The sequence below is a fragment of the Onychostruthus taczanowskii genome, unplaced genomic scaffold (assembly GCF_017590055.1).
Source record: "Onychostruthus taczanowskii isolate IOZ18803 unplaced genomic scaffold, ASM1759005v1 scaffold71, whole genome shotgun sequence".
Lineage (NCBI taxonomy): Eukaryota > Metazoa > Chordata > Aves > Passeriformes > Passeridae > Onychostruthus > Onychostruthus taczanowskii.
The window spans coordinates 1,428,668-1,455,581 of NW_024504898.1; the positions used below are offsets into that span (position 1 = coordinate 1,428,668).

Here is a 26,914-nt window from a genome sequence, read left to right on the forward strand (position 1 = left end):
GTTTTTCTTAGCATTCAAAATTTGGCATAGACACTGAACTATGCACAAATAAGCGCTACAGCAAAAAGCTGCCAAATGTTATGCTTAAGATTTGCTTGCTTTCATTTGCACAATCCAATGAATTTGTTTGGATAACTTTGAATAAGTATTTGAAATGAATATTGCATTTGAAAACCATCAAAACATTTTTCAAGCAGTCTTTTCCACCAATAGGATGAATAAACTGCCACTGCAGCCACCTTGTAGAAGCTAAAGTGATGTATTACTTATTGTTCTACAAGATCCTGCTTTGGTTATTTTTCCTCCTATTACTGATGGTAACTCCTCCTCATCCTCACAGGAGGTAGACTAGAATAAGAATTGGAAGTGAAGAGGGTGTGCCACAGGAACAGGACAGCGCTCTTTGCTGCGACCCATTTTAACTGAGTTTAGTGGTAAAGGTACCTCACAGGGATCAAGTTGCAGTTTGGACTCAGAAAGGACAGCACTTTTTTCATTCCACTGCACAGTCTGATTGAAACATGTATAGAAACGACATTAATTCCCACATCTGAAAGTCAACAGCAGCTCATAAGGCCACGATGGGCTGCAGCTATCTGTGGGATGTGACTGCAAAATTACTTCAGTAGAGTAGTGAATAATGGTTAACTATAATGTTTCCTGTCCCAGAAAGTGGGACAATAATGAATTGGAATATTTAACTCTGCAGCGCAATGACAGTTGAGCAAGAAAGAAAAAAGGTCAAATTTTCTGTGGGTAGTGAGGCAAACAGCAATGCAACAATTAATACCCCAATAATTGCAAGTGAACTGCTATGTTTTTTCCACAGATAAGTAACAGAAACCCATAAACTGGCACATTCTCACAAGAAAACAGACTGAAATTTCTAGTTTTCTGTTTAACCTTTTATATACAGAGGCAGCAGCCAGTCTTTCTTCCACAACTCCAGACTGTAGAACCACAACTGAACCAATCAGGAAGTTGGAAAAATCAGTAAATTTGTTACTATTCAGGCACTTGGCAACTCCTGCTTTGCCTTTTCATTCTCTTACGGTCCTCTCACATCAGAAGGTGAGACAACACATGACCCTGCAAAAGTGTCTACTGCTCCAGGATCTGATAACTGGATGAGGAAAATTGAATGCTTTTAAGTTTGTCCATAATAAGACATCTAAGTGCATCTTTTCAGTAGATCTTGGGTTACCAAATCTTTTTCTTCAAAAGCCATGCCTGTTCTTCACACAGACAGATGTCTTCTCTACACTTCACACAGGTAAGCAGCTCAAAGCTTTGCTGCTTCTGGCTAACTTCATTCCAAAATTATTAAAATGTCTGTAGGAAATAAACCTGAGCTGCTGAAGGTACACAAACGATTTAAAGGATCCTTCCCTAGGTGAGTGAGCACCAAGCTTTTTTATTTTCAGAACTACTGAGAAGAAAAACACACAAACCTTTTTTTAATATTTATTTTTAGAAAAATCACAATGTTGATAGGTCTTAGTAATTTTTAGGCTCACAAAAGCTGAAAAAGGATTCAAGAGTCTTGGTTACCTAAAACCTAGTTTAAGCTCCTCCTGCCATTTTTATCCCTAACAAACACTGAGTTATTTTTATTTACTCAACACTTGGCATAGATCTATCTGTTTATTCATGTAGGCAAGCAGTACATTTCTTTTCTTTGTATTTACATAAATCAAATGCTTATGTAGGAATAACTTTTGCACTCTCAAACACACTTAAAGGCTTTAGCACTTTTATACTAGAAGCAGACACAGGGCAAAAAGAGACTTACAAATTAATTCCATAAGAAAATACTAAAATTTGAGTAAAGCTTTTTTGCAAGCTAGAAACATGTACAAGAAATTCTTAAATGAATTATCCTTGGCATACATTCGCATTTGAATGTACAGATATATTTACAGGTTTAATATCCAAATTCATTAATTTCTAAGTTCTAAGATGTTCCATGAAATGTCATCTTCCTGTAGAACTTTGTCAGGTGGCTGAAGCCCATTAATAAGACACATATGGTAAAACTGCATTAAAATTTAAAACAACTAGAATGAAAGCCAACAAAACTGGTCAGACCATTCCTTCCTAACAGAACTAGTTATTATTCCACATTTAGTCCTTTAGTTGTTCTGAGCTGTAGTTTTCCATGTTTCCACAGATTCTTAAAACCTTCCTGTTGCTTTCAAGAGCCACAGCACTGGTCACAAGTGCTTTCCGAGGAGGATGCAACCATAGACGATCACCCTAGGGGAAACCTTCACAAGTCCAAAAGCACTTCTCACGTGTTTGCTATTTCTACTGTTCAGTGGATGCCTGTGGAGCGAGGCTGGCTTGCTCTGGTCACTCTTGCTGTTTGTAGTTTAGACTTGTGGCAACTCTTTCTGTCCCTTACACACATATGATAAGCCTTCTGAATTCAACACCATTTTTACTTAAGCTTTTGGCTATGGAAGTCTGAAAATGTTTATCCCCATTCCCAAGTTCTTCATCCACGACTTTTTAGACGATGCCAAACATCAATGTCACCAGAAATACAGAGTCCAATTATGTTTCTGATCTGCAAAACAGGCTTTTCTACAACTGAGCAGCTCAGAACTTGCTAAGCAGGAAGAGCCAGAAAGGATGAAGGCTCAGTGTGCATTAACTTTGGGTTTTCTCAATCTGTACCAGACAGATGAAATGAAAAAAAAATCTAAAAACAAACCAGAACTTTTGTCTCCTGAATGCTCAAGCACAAGCAGCTCTTCCCTGGCAGCTGGCCCAGGCAGCTACACAGATTGGATCAGCAGCACCCACACCCAGACCCACCATCCATACACAGTGAGCCATTTGCTTTCAGGTGCCCACAACATACACCAAGATGGTTAGTTGGTCCACTCACTGAGTTTGGGTTATTTAAAAAAATGTTTGTATTGCCTGTGAGCAATAACATAACAGAAACCATAACTGCATATTGGTTTTGGAGAGGTAAGGAAAAGTTAAACACACTGAATGCACTAGAGACACACCTATTTGTCAGAAGAGTCAAGGAAAGAATGTAAAGGCACAACATACTTCTACACTCCTATCATTAAGGCCAGTATTGGTGTGCATCAATGCTTCACAGGGCTAACCGTACAGAAGTACTCAGGTCTAAGTCACAGTCCCAGAGGTGTTTCAAATAAGAGCTATTTTCTCATGAAACTTTGGGCTCTGTTGTTTGTTATGCTTTTTTTGTTTCCTTTTCTTTTTTTCTTTTTTTGGCAGAATGCAGGTTGTTTATCCAGTTTCAACGATCTGTTCTTCACCACTCTTCCTTTAATTTAGTTCTCCAGAAGTGTGCGCTGAACTGAAAAGTGAAAAACAATTCAAGATTAGTGCACTAGGTTAGCACACAATGGAAGTTAGACATTATTATGCAACAGTTTATGCAGTCAACAACTTTCAGCAGATGTTTGACACTGTGTGATAAATTTAGGGAAGGAGGCTTGATTCTGTGAAGCTAAAAGGCTGCATAGCAAGGAATATTACACCCCAGATTTCTCACTCAAATAACCACATCCTGCTACAGACAGAGAAGCTAGCTACACTTGCAGTGTAACCCCCACTCAGCTCAGGCTGGCAGTTCCCAGATTTCTCACAGGCTGCTCAAAAAGTAAGCTACTGAAAATAAGCTCTTAGGTTCAGGAAGTCAAAGACAGGTTTACACAAAATTTTAAAACCACAGATCTATCCTGCTATGCCATTTGTCCTGGCTTAATGAGAGACTGCTTCTAACTGGAAGCCACGTAGGTACATCTATTACCAGAAGCAGAGCTAACATCTGCTGACTCCCAGAACTCAGATCAGGAGCAGCACCATGATGACCATGGCTGCCCAGTCTCTTAGCTCAACACATGACCATGCTTGTCTGCAAAATGTAACAGAGGTATGAAATCTGGGACATAATATGACATCAATACTAGATTAGACTAGATCAATAGGTAGAAGTAACCATATTTGACAACATCCCAAGTGTGACTTTACTGGTTACAGTAAGGTTGCATCATCTGATGCATTTCACTTTTGAGTTTTGGTGAATCTTGGCCAGAATTTCAGCATAACCCAACTACAGGCCATATTTTAACTGCCTTTGGTAGAGGACTTTAAATAATACTACTTGCTTCCCTAATGCACAGCTGAATTGAGAATACCTGAGTCTCTTCAGTTCTTACAGCCAGTCACAAGAAAATGTTTTGTACTTGAGAGTTTAATATATTTAACAGCTTAAAGTATTTATAAAGAAGATAATGAACCAGATGAAAGTTTATAACAAACTGATGAAATAACCTGAGAAAAATAACGCATAATTATTTTTTAATTATTAAAAAAAACCCCAGAAATATTTTTTTCAGGTTTAAGATTAAACTCACAGAATGTACTGCATATATATACTGCTTATATATACTGCTTTGAGATTTTAATACTCAATACTTCAAAACCAATGAACTTCGCACAAGGTTATAGTGCTTCTTCCTTTGTAGACCAGTCACAAGGGCTATAAGGCCAAGTTTTCACCTATACCACTTCCTCCAGCTCTATCCATGGATTCCTGGAGCTTATCAGCCAAATTCCTTACATAACCATATGTGGAAGGGTGAGGTTCTCAGTGTCTGTAGCTTTAGAAGAGATCCTTCTACAGCTCTCATCTTTGTAGAAAGATTAATTATGTGATGGTTCTTTCATACAAGAATCATTCTCTGTTCACACAGACAATGCTTTAATTACAACATTATAGTGAGTTCAGTCCTCTTTGCCTCCAGTGTAGTTTCATCTCAGTCCAAATATCATGAATTTTTTAATATACATTCTTGCAGTGTTCTGTATCAGTTTATAATTAGAAAAAATTTCAGATTCTAATCAGAAAAACTATACACTAATAAAATTTTAACTGCAGTTATTCATCACACTGACGGAGCAGGTTTGTATTTTCACAATTGCCTCTAATGATACTTTTGCAGAGAAAATTCAATTTTTCACTTTCTCTAAGCTCCTATGTTTAAATGCATTCTCAAAGCAATAAACCAATCTGTTCAATAAAAAACTCTAGAAAAGTGGCCATATTGTCAGAATTGAATGCTTGATTCAGTTCTAAATTTGTCATCATGGTAAAATCATAGAATCACAGAATCATTTATGTTGGAAAAGGCCTTTTAGATCATCCATTTTAACTCCTTACCCCAGGACTGCCAAGTCCACCACTAAGCCATGTCCCTGTGTGCCACATCTATATATCTTTGAAATACCTCCACAGATGACAACTCCTGTGCTTTCCTGAGGAGTTTCTGAGCAGCCTGTTCCAATGCTCGACAAACCTCCACAGGAAGAAATTTTTCCAAATATCCAAACTAAACCTCCTCTGGAAAAGTTTGAGGCCATTGCCTCTTGTCCTATTACTTGTTACCCTACGAGAAGTGACTGACACACACCTGGCTATAACCTCCTTTCAGGTAGCTGTAGAGAGTGAAAAGATGACTCCTGAGCCTTCTTTTCTCCAGGGTAACCACCCCACAGTCATTTCTCATAACACATGTGCTCCAGAGCCTTCCCCAGATCCACTGCCCTTCTCCGGACATGCTGCAGCACCTCAGTGTCTTTGCTGAAGTGAGGGGCTCAGAACTGGACACATGACTTGAGCTGTGGCCTCACCAGAGCCAAGCACAAAGGGGACAATCACAGCCCTGGTCCTGGTGGCCACACTATTGCTGATACAGGCCAGGATGGCACTGGCCTTCTTGGCTACCTAGGCACACTGTTAGCTCATATTCTGCCTTTTTTTTTTTTTTTTTTTTTTTACAAAACAGCCTAATTAATTTTCTCCAGTATGTTAGATGTCAATAAAGTGCATTTAATAGGATTGTCATTGATCCTATTAAATTCTTGTCTTACCAGGTGGCTCAGATTGTGCTCCCCTGTGGCTATCCATATTCACATTCTCTTCATCTGCTGGGAAAAAACATAGATATTCAGCATTCAAATTCTCTTATATTTGAGGTTCTTGATAAATAGACATAATTTGAGAGAAGAAACAGCAGTGAAAAAAATGGGCTACTGATAGTAGTTGAGTTGGCCTGTTTTGTCTGCACATTAATTTTAACATACATGGTAGATGCGTTTTTCAGTTTCCAAACTTCCCAAATACAAAACAGCAGCGCCTGGCTGAGTAACTGCTTTATCCCTTCACTAAACAGTCAGAAAGTGAAACAGACAAAACCAAAGCTTCTGCCCATCCTATCACCCACAGTACTCCCAAAGCTCTCTTATCCAAATTATATCTTATTTAGGTGGAAAGGAAGCAAGCAGTAGATCACTGCAGAAGAATAATTTGGGGATGAATATCGGGGTAAGTTGTCATAAAACTAATAAGTAGGCAGGCATCTTGTGAAGACACAAAGCCAAGATTTACAAAATTAGAAGCTTCAAAGTATTTTTCGGCATGAAAAATCTCTAATCCCAACCTTCACTTGATTCTCCTTAAAAAGTATTTTTTGCCATCTCTCCTGCTTAATTTTAGCCAGAAGTGCTTTTATTTTAAGAAATGTAAAGCTTTAAGTCCTCCTAGTTTTTGGGCAAGGAATTTGTCAGTCTTAGATGACTAGTAGGAAAGGTTACTACTCCCTGTGAACATAAATTCACTGGGCTATTGCAACTATCTTACGCATAGGGTGAATTTATAGTCCACATATAAATACAAAAATGCCTCTCTTTAGACAGTAAGAAACAAAACTAATTTGGAACTCTTACCGCTTTGCTTGAAACAGAGCTTCTTCTTCTGGTAAGCAATGAAACTACCTACTGATGCAACTACAGTAGCACCCACAGCACTTATAATTCCAGCTATTACTCCCTGAGAAGCTGAAAAAATCAGAGATGTTTATGAACATTTTTCAGAACTGAGAGCCATGTCAAAGTATTGTCTCAAAGTAAACACTGTGAACACTTCCAAAAAACATTAAACTGAAATTACATTAAACTGTAATAATCAACTCTGTGCACAATGAAAAGTGAATCCTCTCATTTTATAACCATTGATTTCTTAGCAATGCCCATTGTTAAAGAACTTCAGCATGCCTGTTTTAAGTTCCACTAATTAAAAAAGCAACCCTTCCATTTCCATATCTACTTTGTATGCACGCAGTCACTCCACCAGCATCTCTGATACCTTAACAGCTGGGAATCATCTGTAACACAGAAACGTTAAAGGACTATGGAAGCAGAGCTTAAAAGTAAGAATTCCAGATTGCACAAAAGCTTTTTAATTGTAACCCACTCCCAGTAGTGACATTCTAGCAGAAAATTAGCAATCAGAAACCCCTAGAAAACAAGCTTCATCCATCTACTAAACACCACCATACACACACATTCATGCACTTACCCTCGCCTTCTTCGCCACTTTTTGGAGTTGGACCCTTCCGTTCTGTAACAAGAAATGGAAAGTTTACATTTTATATGTCTAAAAAACACTCATATCATAATTGACAAACATTCTGTCAATTAATTATGCAAAAATACAAGCCATCTATTATATCCACACAGTGCTAAACTGGCACTGAAACTTTCTGTTTTCAAAGCATGGCTTAGAGCGGTGCCAACTCCAGCCTTGAGTGCTCAGCATTTCTACAGAATGAGCTAGTAATATTTGTGAAATCTGGTTTAATAAGCTTCTGCACAACCACAGAGAACACATATAATTTCAGAGTAACATTCAGCTGTATTTCCACAGAACCAACTATCTTTTCGTAAGATCCCAGCCTCATCCACCTTTGCAATTCTCTTCACAAGCAAGCCAGAAGTTCTATAAATAATAACTCTATTTGTCACTGTGCAGCTCATAACACTGAGGCAGGAACCTGTGCAGATGAAACCACCACACAAGTCTCCACAGATGTTTCTTGCTCCTTCCAATTTTCAAGTACTGCCCCAAAATAACCTTGGAAGGAGGAAGCTACACAAAAAAGTGGCATCAGTAGTCTCCACCTAGAACAACTCTCCAGAGAAGCCAGTAAACAATTAGGCACATCCCAAACCCCACCAAGATAACTAAACTAATTCTGATCTGGAAATAGTAAAACGCACTAATCAGACATTGCAAATTACCAAAAAAAGTTTGGCAAGCTATGAAATGATTTTATACTGCTCACAGTATAGAATTATATGGTGGTAAAGGAACCTGAGGGACCTTAGCGATCGCCGAGCTTCAAATCCTCTGCCATGGGCAGGGACACCTTCCACTAAACTAGGTTGCTCAGAGCCCCATCCAACCTGGTTTGAATGCTTCCAGGGATGGAGCATCCACAACTTCTCATCTCCTCACCACCACCACAGTAAAGAAGTGAAGACTAAGGACCACTTGGAAATGTAAATATCAGTTCATCCTAAGGGACAAAGGAAATCTTTGAGAACATAAGGTGGACCCTCTTCTGGCCCACTCCTAGGCCTCCTACCTACAAGAACTAAAACAAACTAAGAGTATGTCATAAAACATCAAAAATAGCAATTGGATGACCTTAAAAACTATATTAATGACGAATTTTGAAGTAAGTACTGCATTCACATTTCAGTTTTAGAAGCTGTATTTCTTAGCGTAACAGTAAAAAAATCACTGAAAATTTTTGCTCTAGGCCAGTTTTACCCCTTAAAGTTTTAGAAGCTGTATTTCTTAGCATATCAGTAAAAAATCACTGAAAATTTTTGCTCTAGGCCAGTTTTACCCCTTATATATTTGGGACTTTTTTTTTGGCAGAGACAGAACACATTACTTCTGAACTCGAAAATATGCTCTTAAGTTTCAGATACCAGAATCAAATGCATTACAATTTAGAGCATGTCTAACCAGCTTGTGAGTAAGCCTTATCAAAAGCTCAGATAGCCATAGAAACAACAGGAAGCACAGCCTGCTATCTTACCATTGCTGCCACTGCCGTCACTTCCTCCTTTTGGCAAACTGCCATCCCATAGATCTGAATCATCAAATTTGTCTATAAAATAATGCAAATAACATTACCATATTTTAAGTTCAGTGAATAAGACACATTAAGGTATATAATAACAATGACATTTTCTCAAGACCATTCAACTGAATTTGTGGTGGTTTTAGGCTCAGCACCAGAGTTAGAACATTTAACCTTTTAAAAGCCTTCACAATGTCAAGTCCCTTCAGTTCAGCACTGCACAGTTTGACAGCAGCACTCCTTTCTCTGGACTTCTGAACAACTGAGAGAAGTCAGTGTCCAAGAGCAGGTAGTACTGCACATATCAGGTTAAGCAAGCAAGAAGCCCCATATGCTGCTTAACTCTAATAGCCCAAATCTCACTGTCCTGTGAAAGCAAAGAAACCATGTGGACAGAAAAGGACCATTTACTTTCAAGGCTGCAACTGCGAATGATTCTTCAGAGTTGCGTCTCTTAAGTCTCACACAGTCCAAATGTAATTCCTTTCTCTGATTTACTGCAGGACATCGAAGTAGTCCCTCTCCATTTCCAATGATCCCCACCTCATGGAGCATTCCTGTCTCCCTCATGGCACCTTCTCCTCCTTCCCTCTGCTACCAAATGAATATTTAGTTTACACAATGCAAATCAGTTTTTCAGACAGAGAAACTAGAAGTATTGCATCAGAGGATGTTTTAGTTGGGTGCCAAAAGCACTGTACAGAGGTATGTAAGGATCAAATTCAAGTATCTACTGCAAATCAGGTGAAGGAACAAGAACTGAGGCTTGCATTCCAGGGCTCTTCACTACCATGTTTGTGAATAATGGCATCACAAATCACACCTGTATCCTTCTGAATCTGTTTTCTTCTGGGTTAGGCAAAGACAGAGAGGATCACTAAAGCAGAACAGGCAGGAAAGGACACGTATTTAAAACCTATCTTTCAAACACGAATTGTTGTATTTCTTAATGGGGCCTTTAAATAAAAAAAAAAAAAAAAAAAAAAAAAAAAGAAAAAGAAGCAACCCTTTAACTTGGAGCTTTCCCTTTAATTTAGATCCTTTAAGAATAAAGACCATAGACAGTTGCTACTTACTTTTGAGTATGACTAGAAGGGATTAAGTTTGTAAAGAAGAAAGAACTCCATCTAATACATGGGTGCTTCACCACAGGCAGACATGAACAGCATTGCCCTAAGCACACATACACACTGTCCTATCCTGCCTCTTCCCCATATCATCCTGTTTTTAAGTGAAAGTGATTCAACAGGTTTGTTATGGAAGTTCAAGACTGGTGCAAAGCTTATTTGCAAGAGAACTTTTTCTCAATCTTCAGTGTTTGATGTATGCCACACCTGACATACATAGCAGGCAATTAACAAGGATCAGTTATTGGAAGTGTAACTGAGACAGTAAAACCAGGAGTTTGTGCCAGAAGCCTTACCAGAGTCTTTAGGTTGATCTTGCTTGGGCTTATCTAATCAGAGAAGAGAGATTTAGGGGAAAAAAAAAAACAAAAAACAAACAAAAAACAAAAAAAAAACAGAAGAAGAAAATGTTAAGATAACAAAACCAGACTATAATACAGTAATGTTCAAAGGGACTAGGAGAGATTAACAAATACTCTTTTACTGTTCAGAAATTCCTCTTAGATCAGTCTTACCAGTGTCTCTAGGATTGGCAGGAGGATGTGGCTTGGGATCACCTGTAGACAAATAAGAGTTAGAATAAATCGAGCAAAATTACTAGTGTGAAGAAACCAAAAGCAGAGCATGGAGTGACCTTAAAAGATGATCTGACCTAAAATATTATAGCAAAACTTCCCCATTTTCCTTTCAGTAGCTAATGCTGTATTTCTTTGGTTATTTTAGCTAAATACTGTGTCTTAATGCCAATAAGGGTTTTTCTGCAACATTAACCAGCATTTCAGATCCTTGCCAGGATGGAACATAGACAGAAAAACTCATTAAGTCTTATGCAGCATTTTAGTTTGCACATCTGATTTCAAAGGCTGAGTTTCTTTAAATTTTTCTACCAGGTACAGATTACTTGGCTTCTTCTTTTTTCTTACGTGTTTTCTTTTTTAAAATTACCAGGTTTTAATCAAATATAAAGCCTGGTAGCTCACTTGAAAAACAGACAAAGTACAGAGATTAGAACTAGACTAGGTCCCCACAATGACATTTCATTTGGCTTGCCAAAAAATAGGAAAATAAGAGATCTTAGAAAATATCTCTGTACAGTTTTGTCACAACCTTCACATTACAAAAATACTTTCCTTCACATTATTTGTAACAAATTAATGTTTCCTTGTGCTACTAAAAATACTTCCTGAAATGGGAGAGATTACTTAGGAATTAACCTTTACTTCTGTAAGTAATAGTTTATGGAGTTAGTGCCATCTAGTGAAAAAACAGCAATGAAACAAGCAGAAGCTGGCTAATTATTGAAATTCCTAGTTATGTTGATCCAGAACCTTAAGATTAATGAACACAACTAGCCTGCAGTTATTTTTATCGACAGTCTGCTACCTTAATCAACTCAGTGCCTTATTATACTTAGGTCATAAAGGATGGATAGACATTGCATCAGGTACATCTGAGCAGTAACCAGGAAAATCTGATACTTACCAAAATCAAAAGCATCGGACAAGTCGAAATCATCTACAAAGAAAGAAGAGAAGTTTTAAATGTAATGCAAAAACTGTACTCTTAGATTACTTTTTAAACAAAATCGACCTCACAACGTTTTCTCCACAAATGAAAGATGTGCTCACTCATCAGTGACTCACAGAAAAGCCCTACAAAGTTACCAGGCATTACCTGCCAAGCATCATTTTGGAGATGATGGGACCTGTTAAGGGCCAGCTCAAGCTCCAACCATGTAGACTGAAAGCCAACAGAACGCATTTTCACAGGGTTTTTAAAGCTTGTCAAAAACATATGTCTGAGAGCAGATTCCAAAATGAAGAAATCCTTTTGCTTAGGAAAAGCAACTAGTTAGAGAACTGCTTTCTTTTATAAAAGTATCACAACACTGTGTGCCATTAAATTGAAAAATTCAGGATCTCAAATTGGTATGTATACTACATTTGATTTTACAGAAAAAGGCATTACAAGCCAATTAGATCTCACCTGATGATGGTGTCTTCTGAGTTACGAGAGGCTTCTTTGTACTTCCTTTCAGGTATGGTTAGGGAAAGAAATAATTAAATACTACTTAACACACTTGTTCAGAAGCTACATGAAGGACAAATCTAAGTACATGTCTACACATCAAAATGCATAAGAGCAAGTCTATACAGCAAGACAAGATTTCCTCAAAGAAAAATCTTTAAGTCTTCAAAAAACAAATTTGAGTTCTGTGTGGTCAACACCTTGACAAACACATGGCTGAATTAATTGTTCCACTGAGGTTTAAACAAACCATATGTGGCAAAGTCATCATGCTTGGTCATGCAGTAAAACTAAGAAATCAACAGGTGAAAGAATTTTTTTTACCATCCAAAAGTGCATCTTCTAAGGAGAAGTCTTGGCCTGTAGAAGATAAAAGAAACAGTAAGGACACTGTTTTTTCTTACTCAAACCCAACATTTAATAAAGTCATAAACACATCTGTGATCGACCTTGAGGTATGCTTTCTGCTTCCTGAGTCAATCCAGAAGAATATTTTGAGTCAGGGTTGAAGACAGACATTCTTCTCTATTTGTCCAGGTCACTATCCATATTCTTTTCAGAAAAAAAAAAGGAGCCACACTGAAAATTGGCTCTATAGAAAAGACCTGAAGGGTTGGAACATACATTCCTGCAGCCAATAATGCACTTTATTCTTGCCACTGCTATTGCATGTTTCCTTAGTGCCATCCATATTCTTTCCCACCCTTCCTTCTACTGAACCACAAAATAAGCTGGGGAACAGCTGCAGTGCATGAGAACATACAAGATTCAAGTACGAAGAAAAGCCTTGGAGAATAAAGGCCATTATGAAAGTTGTGTAATGGATTTAATGCCTTGGCATTAAAAATTAATTTTCATGGGTTTGTAAGACTTACTTTTCCCCCTAACTAGGGTTAACAGCATGGAGGTGGTTAAGATTTTAGCACATATGATCTTGATCAGTTTTTCAGCTTCCTAAAATGCAGCTAAATGCAGCTGGCACCACCATGGGATCTCTACTACAGGGAGATTAGATTCTATTTTCAGTCCTTAGCAAAAGAACACTGTCTCTTGCTGTATTAAATCAGTTGCTAGAGCTACTGCTGCTTACCCAGCCAACTGCAAACACACCAACTCAAGACATGCATGCCACAAACCGATTTCACAGCACAAATGTAGTGGTGTGATCTCAACAGCAGAGGCTTGTAAGATAAGTGGATAGCTAAAACAACTGCTTGGGGTGTTTCTAATTTTTCACCATCCCTACTTTCACTGAAGTATGGAATAAGAAAAAGGCCTGAAAGCAGATATCAGCTATTCAAGATAAAGACATTGAAATATACTGCTTCAGCTGTAGACATTTTCTACCTACTGAGGATCAAGCCAGCCAGAGCAAAAGTTATTTCCAAACAGAAACTACCTTAGCTCAGAAGATACCTGCATAAAGCACTATGAGTCTGGCTTTTCCTCTAAGAATATAACCATCAAAGAGGCATCAGAAGCAGCCTCTGCAAAGTCTGAACATAGGAATAAAAGCAAACATCAACATCAAACTAGAAGCAGAATGCACCTTTCATTTTCATGACAGACCAAGTTAAGACAAGTCTTGAGTCTAATACCAGGAATGATGGATGCTTATATACCTGGTGACATCCTTTGATGAAACTAAGGTCAAAATTGAAATGTCTTTTCCTTCTCAGATACTTTTTTTTTTTTTTTTAATACGGAAACAACTGGAATGGAATGAAAAAAATGTGCACTCTGGCCAACTGAACTGCTACAGCAGAAACTGAAATCTGAAGTCTAAGAAATTATTCCCATACTGTAACATTTGAACTAAAATCACCTTGCTCACAGCCAAGTAAGGAGACAGGTCTATCTGGTCACTGACAAGCCCCCTCATGGAAACAGAGGTGGTTGATGGCTTTATTGTGGGGCATGAGCAAAGCACATTTAAAATCTCCTGGATAAAATAAGTAGGTATAGATCTTGAATAGAAAGCAAGAAGATATTTCACATGGTATTCCTTATTTCAGGTGGAGACCACAAGCTCTGTTAGATCACAAGAACGCAAAATATTTGCAGGTCATTTATGTGAAGTCTACATCAACTTGAATACAATTTTACAAACCTCTGTAAAGTTAGCAGGTGCTAAGAAACAAATGCCATTTATTTCTGAAGTTACTCCTTTGGTTAGACTACACCAAGAAACCTCTGTATCAACAGGCAAAAAATGGTCAAAGCACTTGTAAGAAATTTTTACAGGCATTTGAATAGCTGTTCCTCAAACCTGAATTCTAGTTTGCTTGTGTTCTCAAGTACATACACCTCTCAGACTACAGTCCTCTGGGAGGTATGCCTAAGACAGGACCTGATCAGAATCTGGTAGTCTAACTCCAAGAGGGTAGGAAGGGGAATTTGTAGAAAACATACACTCCTCAAAACACTCTACCAAAGCAGCACCCAGAGGAGGGATCATCATGAACTGGTAACACCATCGGTCTCAAAGTCACAATGAACACTACACTGATTTGTTTCTATTTCACAAATATGTTACAAATGTTTGTGTGTATTTCATGGCTGTTTCTTTCCAGGCCGATGGAAAAACAAGCATATACACTCAGCTTTACCCTTTAGTGCAGCTGAAATTTTACCTAGAGCAGAAAAGAGGCTATATGAAGAGTTTCCCACTGCCAGCATAAAACTCAGTCCAGGAATTCAGAATCGCTTCAGCTGCAGTGGTTTCCCTGAAGAGGGGGAAACCTTTGTAAAAGAGTGTGCTTTCAGTGACATTGCTATTTTAAGGGATTTTGCACATAAGCTTCACAGAGAAATAATTTAGGGTGAGATTACTCACTGCCAAGCTCACATAAAAATGCTCTGACAGAGGAATAAATAAAACTGAGAGTCAATAAAAGAAAAATATAACCATGCTTTATTGACTGGAATTATTATTCTGAAATCAAAATTCGCTTTCCAAGCATGCAGCAAAATAGTAGGCTTCTCATACACATTACTTTTTTGAGATAAGGTAGCAAAAAATGTCAATACTTAGCTTATGGAACTCATTACAATAATCTGACCCCGAAGGTGCTGGAAGTCAGCTTTCCCAGCAAAGAAAGGTATTTCTCCACTGTTCACGACAAACCTTCCTACGTCTTTAAAGCAGTTGCTTTTATAAATGTACTCACTCCATTTCTGGAATAGGTGGGTTCAACTAAAGTAGAACTTCAGTGACTTACTCCAAAAGGAGAAAAGCTCAGTATGATTTAGCTAGTTCCAGGAAAAAAAATTATAACACAAGAGATAAAACTACAGAACTAGAACAAGGTACTATCAGGGTCCAAGAAGGAAAAGTCAGCAAGAATATGCTGCACTCCCTGCAGACTTCAGGAACACACTTCAGAGCAACTAAGCTTATGAGCATTTAGTCTAAACAAGGATATTTACAAATAAAGCAGATATTGCATTGAAATACCTGCTGTATTGTCCTAGGAAGGACAATACAGCAGGTATTTCTAGCTCCTAGGGGCATGAGCAGACTAAGGAATACTTCAGAAGTGTCTACACTACTTTCCTTTCACGTCTGTATCTCAAATACCTGGATCTCAAGAGACAGATCTGTAGCAACGTACCTGAACCACTTAGACTACAGTGTGCACCAGCCATTCAGCTTGTAACTGTTCTTATCAGAATTTTCTCAGGGCTCTCTGGAATTCATCAAGGTTACTAAGACATAAACTGTGCTAAAATAAGAAAGAATCTAAGAAACCAAATTCCAAGACCACAAGAAGGAGATACCAGAGAGATGTGAGCCACCTGTACTGAAACCAATCACATATTCTGAGAAGTGCATGCAAAATGCATGGACAAGTAAAGGCACCAATAAGGAATGCATGATCAGCATGGGCAGTAGAGTTAGAATGTATAAATGAGTGCATAATATAAACAATAAACAGCTTCTGCTTAATCATATTGGTTAGCTGTCCAGGAGTCCTGAATTTCCCACACAGATCTTCATCAGGCCATCTCTAGTAACCAATATAGATTGTCTTAGCTGGGGGGAAAACAGTAGGTAAAAGAAAAAGAGCAAACACAGGTTTTGAACAGCTGAAGAACTAGACGGTATTCAAGAGATCCAAGTAAGCAAGTAAGAGTGCAAAGACCTTTGCAAAGAGCTGTCACTGCTCTCAGATACTTCATGCCACAGTACTAGATTGGTCATATTCACACTGCACTGCAGAAGGCAGAGAAGTACCACCTCCACATGCTCAAAAGTAGTAAAACCCAGCTGACCACAGTCCTGGGCAACCTACAGTGGCTGACCCTTCTGAAGCAGAGGGTGGGACTGAAAGGGCACCAGCTTCAGCAGCCTATGGTTCTGTGACATGGGCCAACCCTAGCCACTGGACTAGACTTGTGCTGCAAAGTCATGGAACTAAAAATAAAGTAAGTCACTCTGTCTGCAATTTTTTTTACAAATGAGAACTGAAATACATTGCTCTGTCTCCTGAAGTTTGTAAGCAGAAACCTAAGCTACACTAACAAGAGCTTCTAGAAGAACATCTGGATGATGGAAGCATGACACTTCCACCAAGAAATGACAAGTTTTTTTTGTTCAATTTTTCTTACCCGTAATTTCAGGAGGGCCTGCCCTCAATTGAAGACTGCAAGTATCATATACTATGCTTACTGCTATTTCACCTAAGTACTCGCCCTTACCAAACATAAATGCATTACTAAAATTAGTGCACATTTTAATTATTACTAAGTTATCTTTTGTGTCAGTTCAGGGACTAAAGCAACATACAAGTGGCAGACAGAAACATGGGCTTGTCTGCATCCGTGTGCAGCAGTTCATGCACCTTCCTCATAGCAACCCTAAACCATGCTGAGGTCACCCTGTGCATTAAACATGAAGTTACTTGATGTCATCAAGGCCAGCCCCAGAGCCACTGCTGCCACTGCCTTCTCCTGCATCAACAGAGCAAAGCCAGCCCTGTCCTTCACCCCCTGGCACAGGCAAGGAGTACCCCTGCCCCTCTTCCCAGGTCTCAGTGTAACCACTGTTCCTCGAGGGAGGCTCACAATGGGCTAAGCCTTCCCTGATCTCCACCACTGCCTATGTGATCACGGGTTTGGATCAGGAGCTCTGAAGCAGTCTTAAGAAAACCTGTTCTCAAATCTCACCAAGATCAAGAAGGCACTGTGTACCTACTTTTCATTCAGACACTTCTGAAGTTCTGTCTTGGCATAAGAAATGTTAGTAGTTCATTTTTTATAAACCTAAGATACCAAAATTCTTTCATTACATGTTGCTCACAGTCTACAGTTTCAAAGTTTAAGCTGTTCAACAGACAGGATTTTAGATCTTCACAAAGCTGACAAGCCTTGCAGCTACTACTCACATACTCTAAATTTTCATAAACCAGGTGCATTCTGACCACAAGGCTCACATTTACTCTTGTTACATAAGATTCCTTTCCTAACTATAATATAAATTAGATTTTGTAGCATAGAAGTATATTAATTTTGTTGATGTATATTAGTTCACATTATATATTACAATGCAATGTGGTAGTGGAATTTTACTGGACATTTTGGTATTGATCATGCTAAAGTAAAAGAAACCAAAGGACAGCTTGGCCTTGTAAATACTGACTTTATTTCTTAGAACCTTAGAGATAATAAAATACATGCCTGGGCAACCAACATAATGTCAGCATCCTAAACCCTCTAACACCCTTAGAAACCCTCCCAGTACTGGCTGCCGTCATAGATAATTAAATAAAGTGAATCTGATTCCAAGAATGCCTGGATTAGTTGAAAAGCAGTAAGAAATACAGGTGCTTTCCAAAGTTTTACCATTACTAGTATTCAGTACCATGGGTGTCAGTTATACTCAACATTTGAAAGCTACAAGAACCCTATGTAAAACCACATTCAGGATGGCCCAATTTGGCTAGGATATCTCAGGCACACAAATATTTGCTCTCATAATTCTACATTTCGCACTGTAGCCCTTCTCCTCAGTCCTCAAGGGCCTGTTGCAAATTTTCATTAACACTCTCCAAAGGTCAAAGCCAGTATGTCAGCACCTCTCCTTCTTCCAGTGTTGAAGACTTGTTACTCCTCAAGGTTTTCACAGACTGACATCCATGAAGCCTCTTGGCCTGGTACTTCAAAACAATGGCCACATCACAAGCAGTCAAACCTCTACATGTATTTCTACAGCTCAGTACCCTGCCCAGTCTAGTGTAGAGAAAGGGAGAAATGTTTGCAGGGCAATTGTGTGATGTCTGGGGCATGACTTCAAGGGCTGTGTGCTTTTTCTGCTCATCTCAAAACAGTAAAACACTTTATACAGCAATAAAGTGTGTAAGATGATATATTAAAGGCTTCACTCCACAACAAATAGTCAGGAAACATCAGCATTTTGTTTGGTCTGCATCCTCATACTCTGCATCTCTGCTGGCCTCTTGGATTGGGGCAGGAAGAAATGGAAGAAAGAGTAATTCTTGCATGGTGGGGTTGCTCAGAGGAAAAAAGAAAGTCTAGCAGCAGTGCTCAGGGACCAAAAGATTTAATCTGAGGCAACCTGCATTAGATGAAATATGGTAAAGTTTTAGCACAAGAAATGAGGAAGTACTGAGAACCCAAAATTTGTGATCTGGCAGACATTGGGTAGTAACTGGCATAGGCACTGGTCCCAAAACCTCAACTGTTGGACTGGTAAATAACCCTCACTCTGATCAAGGAAAAAAAAGTTTAATCATAATTTATGGTGAAAAAATTAACTGAACTTGGATTTTCATTTATAAATTCCTTCTTTAAAATAAAATGCATTTGAAATAAACACTTGCAATGTTTACAGAGCCAGATGAACACTGTTGTTTTTATAGCAGCACACTGAAATGAAGATTCACAGTAAGCAGAACTCCTATGTCTGCTGATACTTGTAAGATGACAATTTCACAGCTTGTTTCTTTTACCTTCCTCAACACAATTCTTAAAAATTCAATACAGTTTGTATGCTAATAGTAAAGTCCAAACAAAATCTGTCATCTAACCAGAAGCATTAACTGAACAGTAACATCGACTTGGTTTTTTCAGGCTCTTTATTTCCATTGTGGTTTGTTCAGTTATGGCTAAAAAGACTCTTCAGGCTTTTCAATCTGTGTACTTGAAATGAGCTACGACCTCTTGTGTTAAAAGGAAGAGGAAGACTTTGGGTTTTATGATGAGGGTTTCCTGTGGGGAAGGTGTGGGTTGAGAAAACCAGACTCACTACAGTGTTTGCAATGATTTGAATCATAGGAGTTGGCACAAATATATGGCAAATCAGAAACATTATATAAGTTTTGTTTCTCATTTAAAGTAAGATTGAGAGGTTTTCCTTTTAACTTCCTGTCCTTTAGTACTTGAGGAAAAGGCAAGTTTTCTCTTTTGTACCAAGGCTATGTTCTTAGTAGTTTCAGTGTGTTCATGAGCCCAAAAAACAGCTGGAATGCGTTCACAGTGGAACTGTAAGCATTTGCAGTTCAATTCCATCTTGTGAAAGTACTGCTATATTTAGACAAAACCTTTAACAAGAACTCTCCATGTCCACTCTAAGAATTATTTTCATAATCTTCACTTTGATTCTGCATCACCTCCAAAAACCAAATTAGATTTAATGTTCCAGTGTTAATCACTTGCAGGCTGCCATTACACATGCCAGACTTCAGTTTGCACTATAAATTTACTTATTTATTAGAAATTTAATAATTTCATAGAACACCATAGGAAAGGAAAAGGGAATGGATGCAGGACAGGTAAGAACTGCAAGCTGAAGGAGCTGTGCCAGGATACAGGACTGGCAATGGAGCCAGTGACAAAAGGACAGGAGTAAAAGCAACAGGGAAGAGGAAGGAGAGGGAGATATCTGGATGCAGAGGAGTTGTCAGCTCACTACAGCCCCAAGCCCTAGAATCACAAGTCTCGCCTGAAGTTTGGGGAAAAAAGGTCCACATTTCTGCTTTGTACACAAAGACCTTCACAGAAGGCCAGATCAGAAAAAAGGAAAGCCAGAAGTTTTTGTGAGAACAGTGGTGAAGAATACTGCAAATCAGACTGCAAACTTGCTGGCTAAGACGAGCAGGGACAGCTCTGAGGTGAAGAAGAGCTGTCTCAATAGCCATTTACAACATTTGGAAAGGGAGAAAGCAGAGAAGAGATGGTGAAGTAACTACTGAATTTGGGATCTAATTGCAAGAGCCTGGCATCCAGGATGGAATGAGAACCAAAGAGTAGGCAGGAAGGCATTTCTGGTGTTGAAGATAAAAAATACAGACAGGTATGGGTAGCTGGAGGTGAGGGAAGAATCAGTACATTGAAAGATAATGACATAAAATGTAGAAAAAGCCTTATCTAGAAGCTTTCTGCACAGGCCTCTTCAAGCCCCTCCCCTAAAGCATATCCCAAAATTTCTTGTTTCTAAATTTAACAAGGACTTGTGTGACTCTAGAGCTGTCTGGTTTGTCCAACAATAGCATCAGCTCTAATAAACACTGCACACTACCCAACACAACAACCTCTCTTTTTATTCACATCTCACTCCTACTACTGCTACTATCACCACTAGTTCCTTTTCTCTTCACATAGTTTACTTTTCTCCTCCAAATCACAAGGAACAAAAAAAATTGGTGGTAAAATATAAGTCTAAACACTCTAACTGCACTTTTTCCAGAAACAGAAGGTTTTGAGTATAATATTTTTGTGTCAGTTATAAAAACAGTAATCCTACCAATATTGCTTGAATTTGCTTTCCTGAAAATATCAGTTTCAAAATTTTTCACTTTGTTATCCTTAGAATGTCAGATTTCTTCACAAACAGAAAATACACAAGCAACATTTTTCTGTGGTTAAGCAAAAAAGCATGCAAAGATAGTGTGATAATTAAAATCAGATTTTTACCAATTAAATTGATGGGTGTTTAATCCAAAAGAACTTCTATTTCATGGAAATATTAACTTGTATACTGAGTTTAACTTTTAATCAATGAAAGAATGACTACTATCCTAAAAAAGTTCCATTTTACCATGATTAAAACTCTTGGGCTCAGCATGAAATGAGCTTTGTGGATACATTACGCACATCAAGAAATGGATACCATTTCCTCTGAAAAATTTGGGAGCAAGAAGATTTCCTCTTTTCTCTGAGGAAAGCAGAGCAGAAATTAACATCTGCATTTAACTAACCATTGCTCCAGTCAAGAGGCCTTCCTTTCCTTTTGCAAGTACTGTTAAGGATGCCAATTTTAGATGTTTATAGCATGTGGACACTTCACAAGTGACTGAAATGTGCATGGAGTAAACCAAACACATTTGTTATGCAGTCAATGATGCTGTGTGATCAGACTTGACTTAAAATGTAAATGCTTTCTTTCAAAATAATCTTTTTCCCAAAACAAATCTGAATTACTATTGCATTTAACATGTCAACTATATATTTTAAAGGCACTGTTCTACATTTAAAAAACTCGTTCAGTATTTAGAAACACTATTGTAAACATGCCTTACACCACAAATATATAAGTTCTTGGACTTTCACAGGAATTTGCCTTATAACTTTTTGGAATTCTTTGTAAATAAAAAAAAATCTTCTGGATCTTATTATTCTGGGCTTCAGAGTCACATCAAATGCAGAGACTAAACCAGTTTAAAAGGAATTCGTGATGACTATCACTGCATTTATTTTCAACAGGTGAAAACTGTACCTGTGGAAAGAGCAACCAATTTTCTGCAGCAAGCTGGGAAATCTTTCCCAGACTAGAATTTACAAACATATAGAGAAATTATCATTCTTTAAATGAAAAATAAACTAAAACTACCTTGTATGATACCAAGCAACCTTCCAAACACTAGCTTTGGGTCCGCCTTCACAGCTCGACCATACTCCTCCGAAGTGGAGAGAGCAAGAGCCAGGAGCTGCCCCAGCCCTGTTTTTCCCCAGCCCAATTCTCATGGTATGTCTGCCCCTGCAAGAGAAATCCCCCAGCTGAGAGAATAGCCAGCCACACCCTTCCTGGGGAAACTTCTTTCCCCTCTCCTAAATATCAGTCCTGGTTTCTTAGGAACAGATGGGACAAAATTCTGTAAGAGAAAGAAGCAATAGGAAAGATCTGAACTCCAACACCACCAAACCTTCTACTCGTCTCAGGAGCACAGAGTATTCCTGCTGGAGCACACATAGAGAGTCAACCAGCAGGGACAGGAGACACAGGAAGACATGGTTTGAGAGACTCACAGAGGGAGACTGGAGAGGGAGCACGTGGCTGTAGATATGCTCTGGGCAGTAGAGGTTCCATGCCAACAGGAGACCTGCTGGAAATACTATGGCAAAGACACCCCTGAGGGAGTGTGGCCACTCACACCAGGGCTACCCACAAGAGAACAGTGACAGCCCTGAGGGACCATAAGTGACCCTCAGAGGGGGTGGGACACTGAAAAGCAGAGAGGAGCAGAGGAAGATCAGCATGAAGGAGAAGCAGGAGACACCATTAAACTCATTACAACCTTCTTGCTCTGCATGTTACCACAGCAAAGGAGCAGAAGGTGGGCTGAACCCTACCTGCAGTGAAAACCACAAAAGGCAGGGTTGCTTGGGCTTAAAATTAAAGCAGGGAAGAGGGAAGGCCTTTAGGGTTTGGTGGATCAACTTTTTTCTCTCAATTCTCACACCTATGATTAAAAGTTTGCATTAACTAACAGCTAATTTAAGTAAAAGTCTCATGAGCTGAGACTGTTTTGCTCATAATGTTCTCTTAAAACATTTTCAGTAGACTCCAAAGAGCAGGTTCCTGTTCCAGAGCATGCAAAAGCAGTTTGCAGAAGGCTAGAAGAAAGTGGAATGATCCTGTCAATAATCTTAACCAATGACTACGACTGTCATTGCATTTTCTAACACAGCTAACACCTGATGAAATACGAAGTCATTTCAGTGGGAAGTTCAAGGCAGCAAGAGTTAAAGCAGGCAAGAGTCTCAAGCACAGGCGAACCAATCACATGAACCAGAGCAACGTCAGGAAAATATTGAAATCGGTCTTGGCTAGATGGCAGTAGGCTGAGTCACACTTAGCTCTTGCCAAGTTAAATCACTGCAACTAACAGTTATAGCTTAAGGACAGCTATAGCTTAAGGACATCATTTTGACATAACAGTGCAGTGGCCATTTTATATAATGCTGCAAAATTATTAGCCGTTTCGTTTCACATTAGAGAAAACAGAAAGATGGAGAAACAAGTGCGGCATTTTTGAAGTTCACGTTGCCATGTATGCATTCTAGCACTGCTACTGAAATTTTTCCAATGAAAACTGTGGGGTGGCTTGTTAGCTTATTATTGGTTTTGTTTAGGTTTTTAAAATCAGATTTAAAAGGCAAACAACTCCACAGCCCACAAAGCAGAGCTCAGTCTCCAGGAGTCCCTACAGCACCTCCCTGTCCCAGATGAAAGCTCCATCTACTGGATTACAGACAGGATCATTTCACCATCTTCCATCCAACTACCAATCTCTCTCAACACTGAATTGCCTCAGCAAGAAGTCAGGAGCTCAATGTTTCATTCCCCTCCTCAGGGCCCTCTAATTACAGAGGTCTTAGAAAGAAGGGATCTCCACCCTCACTTCACCTCAGGCTACTGATCTTACAACAAGGGTACCTCATTCTCCAGTCTGTATTTTGCTCACCTCCTTTTGGCAGCTGCGTTTCAATCAATAAGCTCTCCCCAATTCTTGCAATAGATATTTAAACCATAGATCCCAGTCCAAACTCCAGGTCCACAGTAAGCAGACAGCTTTTCATGCTTTGATCTTTCTACAGTAGATAAGGGAGACTTTTGAGCCTTGTGTCTGAATGCAGCAGTTTCTTGCTGCCCATCAAGCACAGAACCACAGAGAATCATTGAGCTTGGTTTAGACTTCTAAGATCATCAAGTTCATGTGTGGAGTATCATGCAAGGCTTTTTTTTTGTTTGATTCTTCATCTGCTGTGGTCTTCATACACAATGTACAGAAGTCATGCTGCCTAATGCTTTTTTTGCATTGTATTTTGAAAACCACATGCCTCAAATTAGACACAGGGCTAACCTGAAGATTTTGCAGGTATAAGATGGCTGAGTTGGTCTCGCATCTCACAGCCAGCCACAGCAGGAAGCCTCTTGCCCTTTCTTCCCCATTCACCACCTCATTTCCACTCTCCCAGGCTAGGCCCTGCCACTCCCTTGTGCTGGCAGGAACACCCATCAAACACTCCGCTCAATGCAGATTAGTCATCTGCTGATTTATCAGGCTGAATCATCTCAGTGATTCAGTCCTTGATGGGCACCACACAAAAAAAAAAGAAGGAAGAGAAACAGAGATCCCGCTCCTCAGCGGGGGCAAGTTGTGAGATTGTGAGATTGCCTTTAGAAACTAGTGATATAAAAACTCACATTCAGAGATCCCACTCCTCAGCAGGGGCAAGTTGTGAGATTGCCTTTAGAAACTAGTGATATAAAAACTCACATTTAACCTTCCTATGGATACAGCCCCAACAGTATCTAAATTCCAGCTTTGCCAGACTGACAGAGTTCATACTTTGCACATGAGACTACACTTAAATAGCAGTTTTGAGGTTAGAACTGTGAGTTCTCTAAGCAAGCTCAAATAACACAGTTCACCCTTGCTTAATAATACATTCAAATCCTCGTTGATAAGTTGAATATTGATTTAACACTAACAACTTTCCTGTGCCTAAAATGAATGATTCCATGTAAGAAGTTATCAGTCTACAGGAGATTCTTCTGCTTGAATCATGAAAGCAGGCAGTCCCCCACTGAAAACAGTCAACTCCACGCAGTTGCATAACAGCTGAATTGCTGATAAAGCAAGACCCTTAACTTTCTACAGCAGTTCTGTAAACTCAGACTACAGACAGCCCACCAACAGTGAAATTAAGTTTTTTAAAAGCGTGGTTTTTCTCATGTTTTGCTTTTGTCATTTAAGATGGCATGAGCACAAATCTGAAATTCCCCTGGAGGGCCCCACCCTCTCCAGGCTGACATTCTCTGCAGTTCTCAAATTCTTACACATTTTGTTTAAGGAAAAAGTGTCCAAACTAATTATAACTTATCTACTCAGTTTGGACTATTGACATTAACCAGTACTCATATAAATTACCTAGCTTTTTAAAAGCAATCTTTTAGATTGCTTTTAGTAGTAGTATAATTTTCCTCAGAATTCAAAACAAAACCGTTAGAGGCAGTTGTTGTGCACCTTCCCTCCAGTAAAGCACAATCCTGACATCTCTTTTCATCTCCACACTTCCTGGCAAAAAGTATAGGAAGACACTGTTTCTCAGTGGTCTCAAATACTTCCACATGTTAAGAGCATCACAGCAAAGATCTTGCTGTCCACGACCACAAGGACTGTTTGCAGAAGTAGAGGAGGAAATTTTCCACACAAGTAGTAAGATGATAAATGTAAACAGCATCTGTCACTTTTAAAGGTGGTTTCCATAAAATTGTACTATTTTTTTCCAGGAGCTCAGCTTTTCCAACTGGCAAAACAAGACCACAATAGGGCTATAGCAGAACTGAATTCAAGCAGCCTTGCTGTCAAACTGCTTTTCTGGCATCACGTGCACTATCTACAGCTTCCAATCAATGTTAAGAACATGCATTTTTCTTTCTCTTTCACAGCGAAGAGGTGGATATTTAAGATTTGAGGCACTGCTTTTATGAAGTACCTGAAAGAAAACCCTAGGCACAGCAACAAGTATTCTTACTGACATAGTAAAAGAAGTAAAAAAGTCTCAAAAACAAGTCATATGAATGGGAAGTGACAGTTTGGACTGCATATTCCAGTTCAGCAGTCCTCCACCTGGAAAAAACTCCTTTGTACTGGGGACTTTAACTACTTTCTCCACCCCTTAATGTTTCTTTTTACCAAATACCAGCGTGCTATTACATACAGACTTTTTTGATCAAGGTTCAGGAAAATTGTCCCTGACACATAGTGGAGCAACGAGAAGCTTCTCAGAAAACACAGCAGTGTGTTTTACTGTACAGTTCTGCCATAATTATTTTTTTAAAGGCTGTCGTGTGACGGCAGACTTTCTGGTGAGTAACTATCAGACGCTCTGGGACTCCGCTTTCTTTCCTAAAATGGAAGCTGCGCTCCCGCCGAGCTCCCCAGGACTCGAAACCCCCTTCGAGGACCACCCTGCACCCAAGGGCCATACTGCAGCGAGGAGCACGTATTCACCGCAGATGATAAACCAGTGAGTTTCCAGCGCGGAAGGCGGGCAGAAAGCTCAGGAATACTTTTCCAGCGAGTAAAATGAGAAGTGAGAAGGAGTTAAAAAGAAGAAAAAAAAAAAAAAAAAAAAAAAAGCCTGGAGGGGGAGAGCACTGTTTCCCTGTTTCCCCGGTCTATGAGACACGACCAGCCAGGGACCCGCCCGGCTCCCTCCCAGGACTGCTTCCCCATGCGAGCGGCAGCGCTCGGCCCCCGCCCCAGGGGCTCAGGGCAGGGGAGCGCTGCCTCCCCGGGCCGCGGCAGGGCCGCTCCTCAACTCCCACCCCTCCTCACCTCTGACGGAGACCAGGACGGCGAGGAGCACCGGCAAGAGAAGAAGCCTCCAGAGCCGCATGGCTGCCCGCCCCGCAAACTCACAGACAGACAGACAGACACAGACCACGCGCAGCCGACAGCCGCTCCTCTAACTGCCGCAGCTCTTCCCGTGGCGGCAAGGGCGGCACCACCCCGGGGCCGGGCCACC

At 39.5% G+C, this 26,914-nt stretch overlaps 1 protein-coding gene across 3 annotated transcripts; it reads right to left on the reverse strand.

The window, feature by feature from the left end:
• Positions 1-1,450: 1,450 nt before the first annotated feature.
• CD99 (CD99 molecule (Xg blood group)) lies at positions 1,451-26,914 on the reverse strand. Of its 3 annotated transcripts, none has more exons than XM_041422154.1 (11): positions 26,725-26,910; positions 12,461-12,496; positions 12,095-12,139; positions 11,591-11,623; positions 10,624-10,665; positions 10,405-10,437; positions 8,937-9,008; positions 7,406-7,447; positions 6,775-6,885; positions 5,920-5,976; positions 1,451-3,340 (listed from the first exon to the last, which is right to left on the reverse strand). In XM_041422154.1, the coding sequence occupies exons 1-11, from the start codon at positions 26,783-26,785 to the stop codon at positions 3,315-3,317; spliced, it is 558 nt and encodes a 185-aa protein (XP_041278088.1). In that variant the 5' UTR covers positions 26,786-26,910; the 3' UTR covers positions 1,451-3,314. The 3 variants fall into 3 exon arrangements, with proteins under 3 accessions (XP_041278088.1, XP_041278089.1, XP_041278090.1); XM_041422155.1 differs by having other exon boundaries at positions 5,920-5,973; positions 26,725-26,909; XM_041422156.1 differs by lacking the exon at positions 10,405-10,437 and having other exon boundaries at positions 26,725-26,914.

Excerpts from the sequence above, each read along its gene's own strand:
- CD99 (XM_041422154.1), bottom strand. The coding sequence starts at position 26,785 with ATGCGGCTCTGGAGGCTTCTTCTCTTGCCGGTGCTCCTCGCCGTCCTG. Across the intron at positions 6,886-7,405 it reads AAGTGGCGAAGAAGGCGAGG|CTTCTCAGGGAGTAATAGCT; the intron begins GTAAGTGCATGA and ends TGATTTTTTCAG. Across the intron at positions 3,341-5,919 it reads AGCACAATCTGAGCCACCTG|TTCAGCGCACACTTCTGGAG; the intron begins GTAAGACAAGAA and ends TTCACTTTTCAG.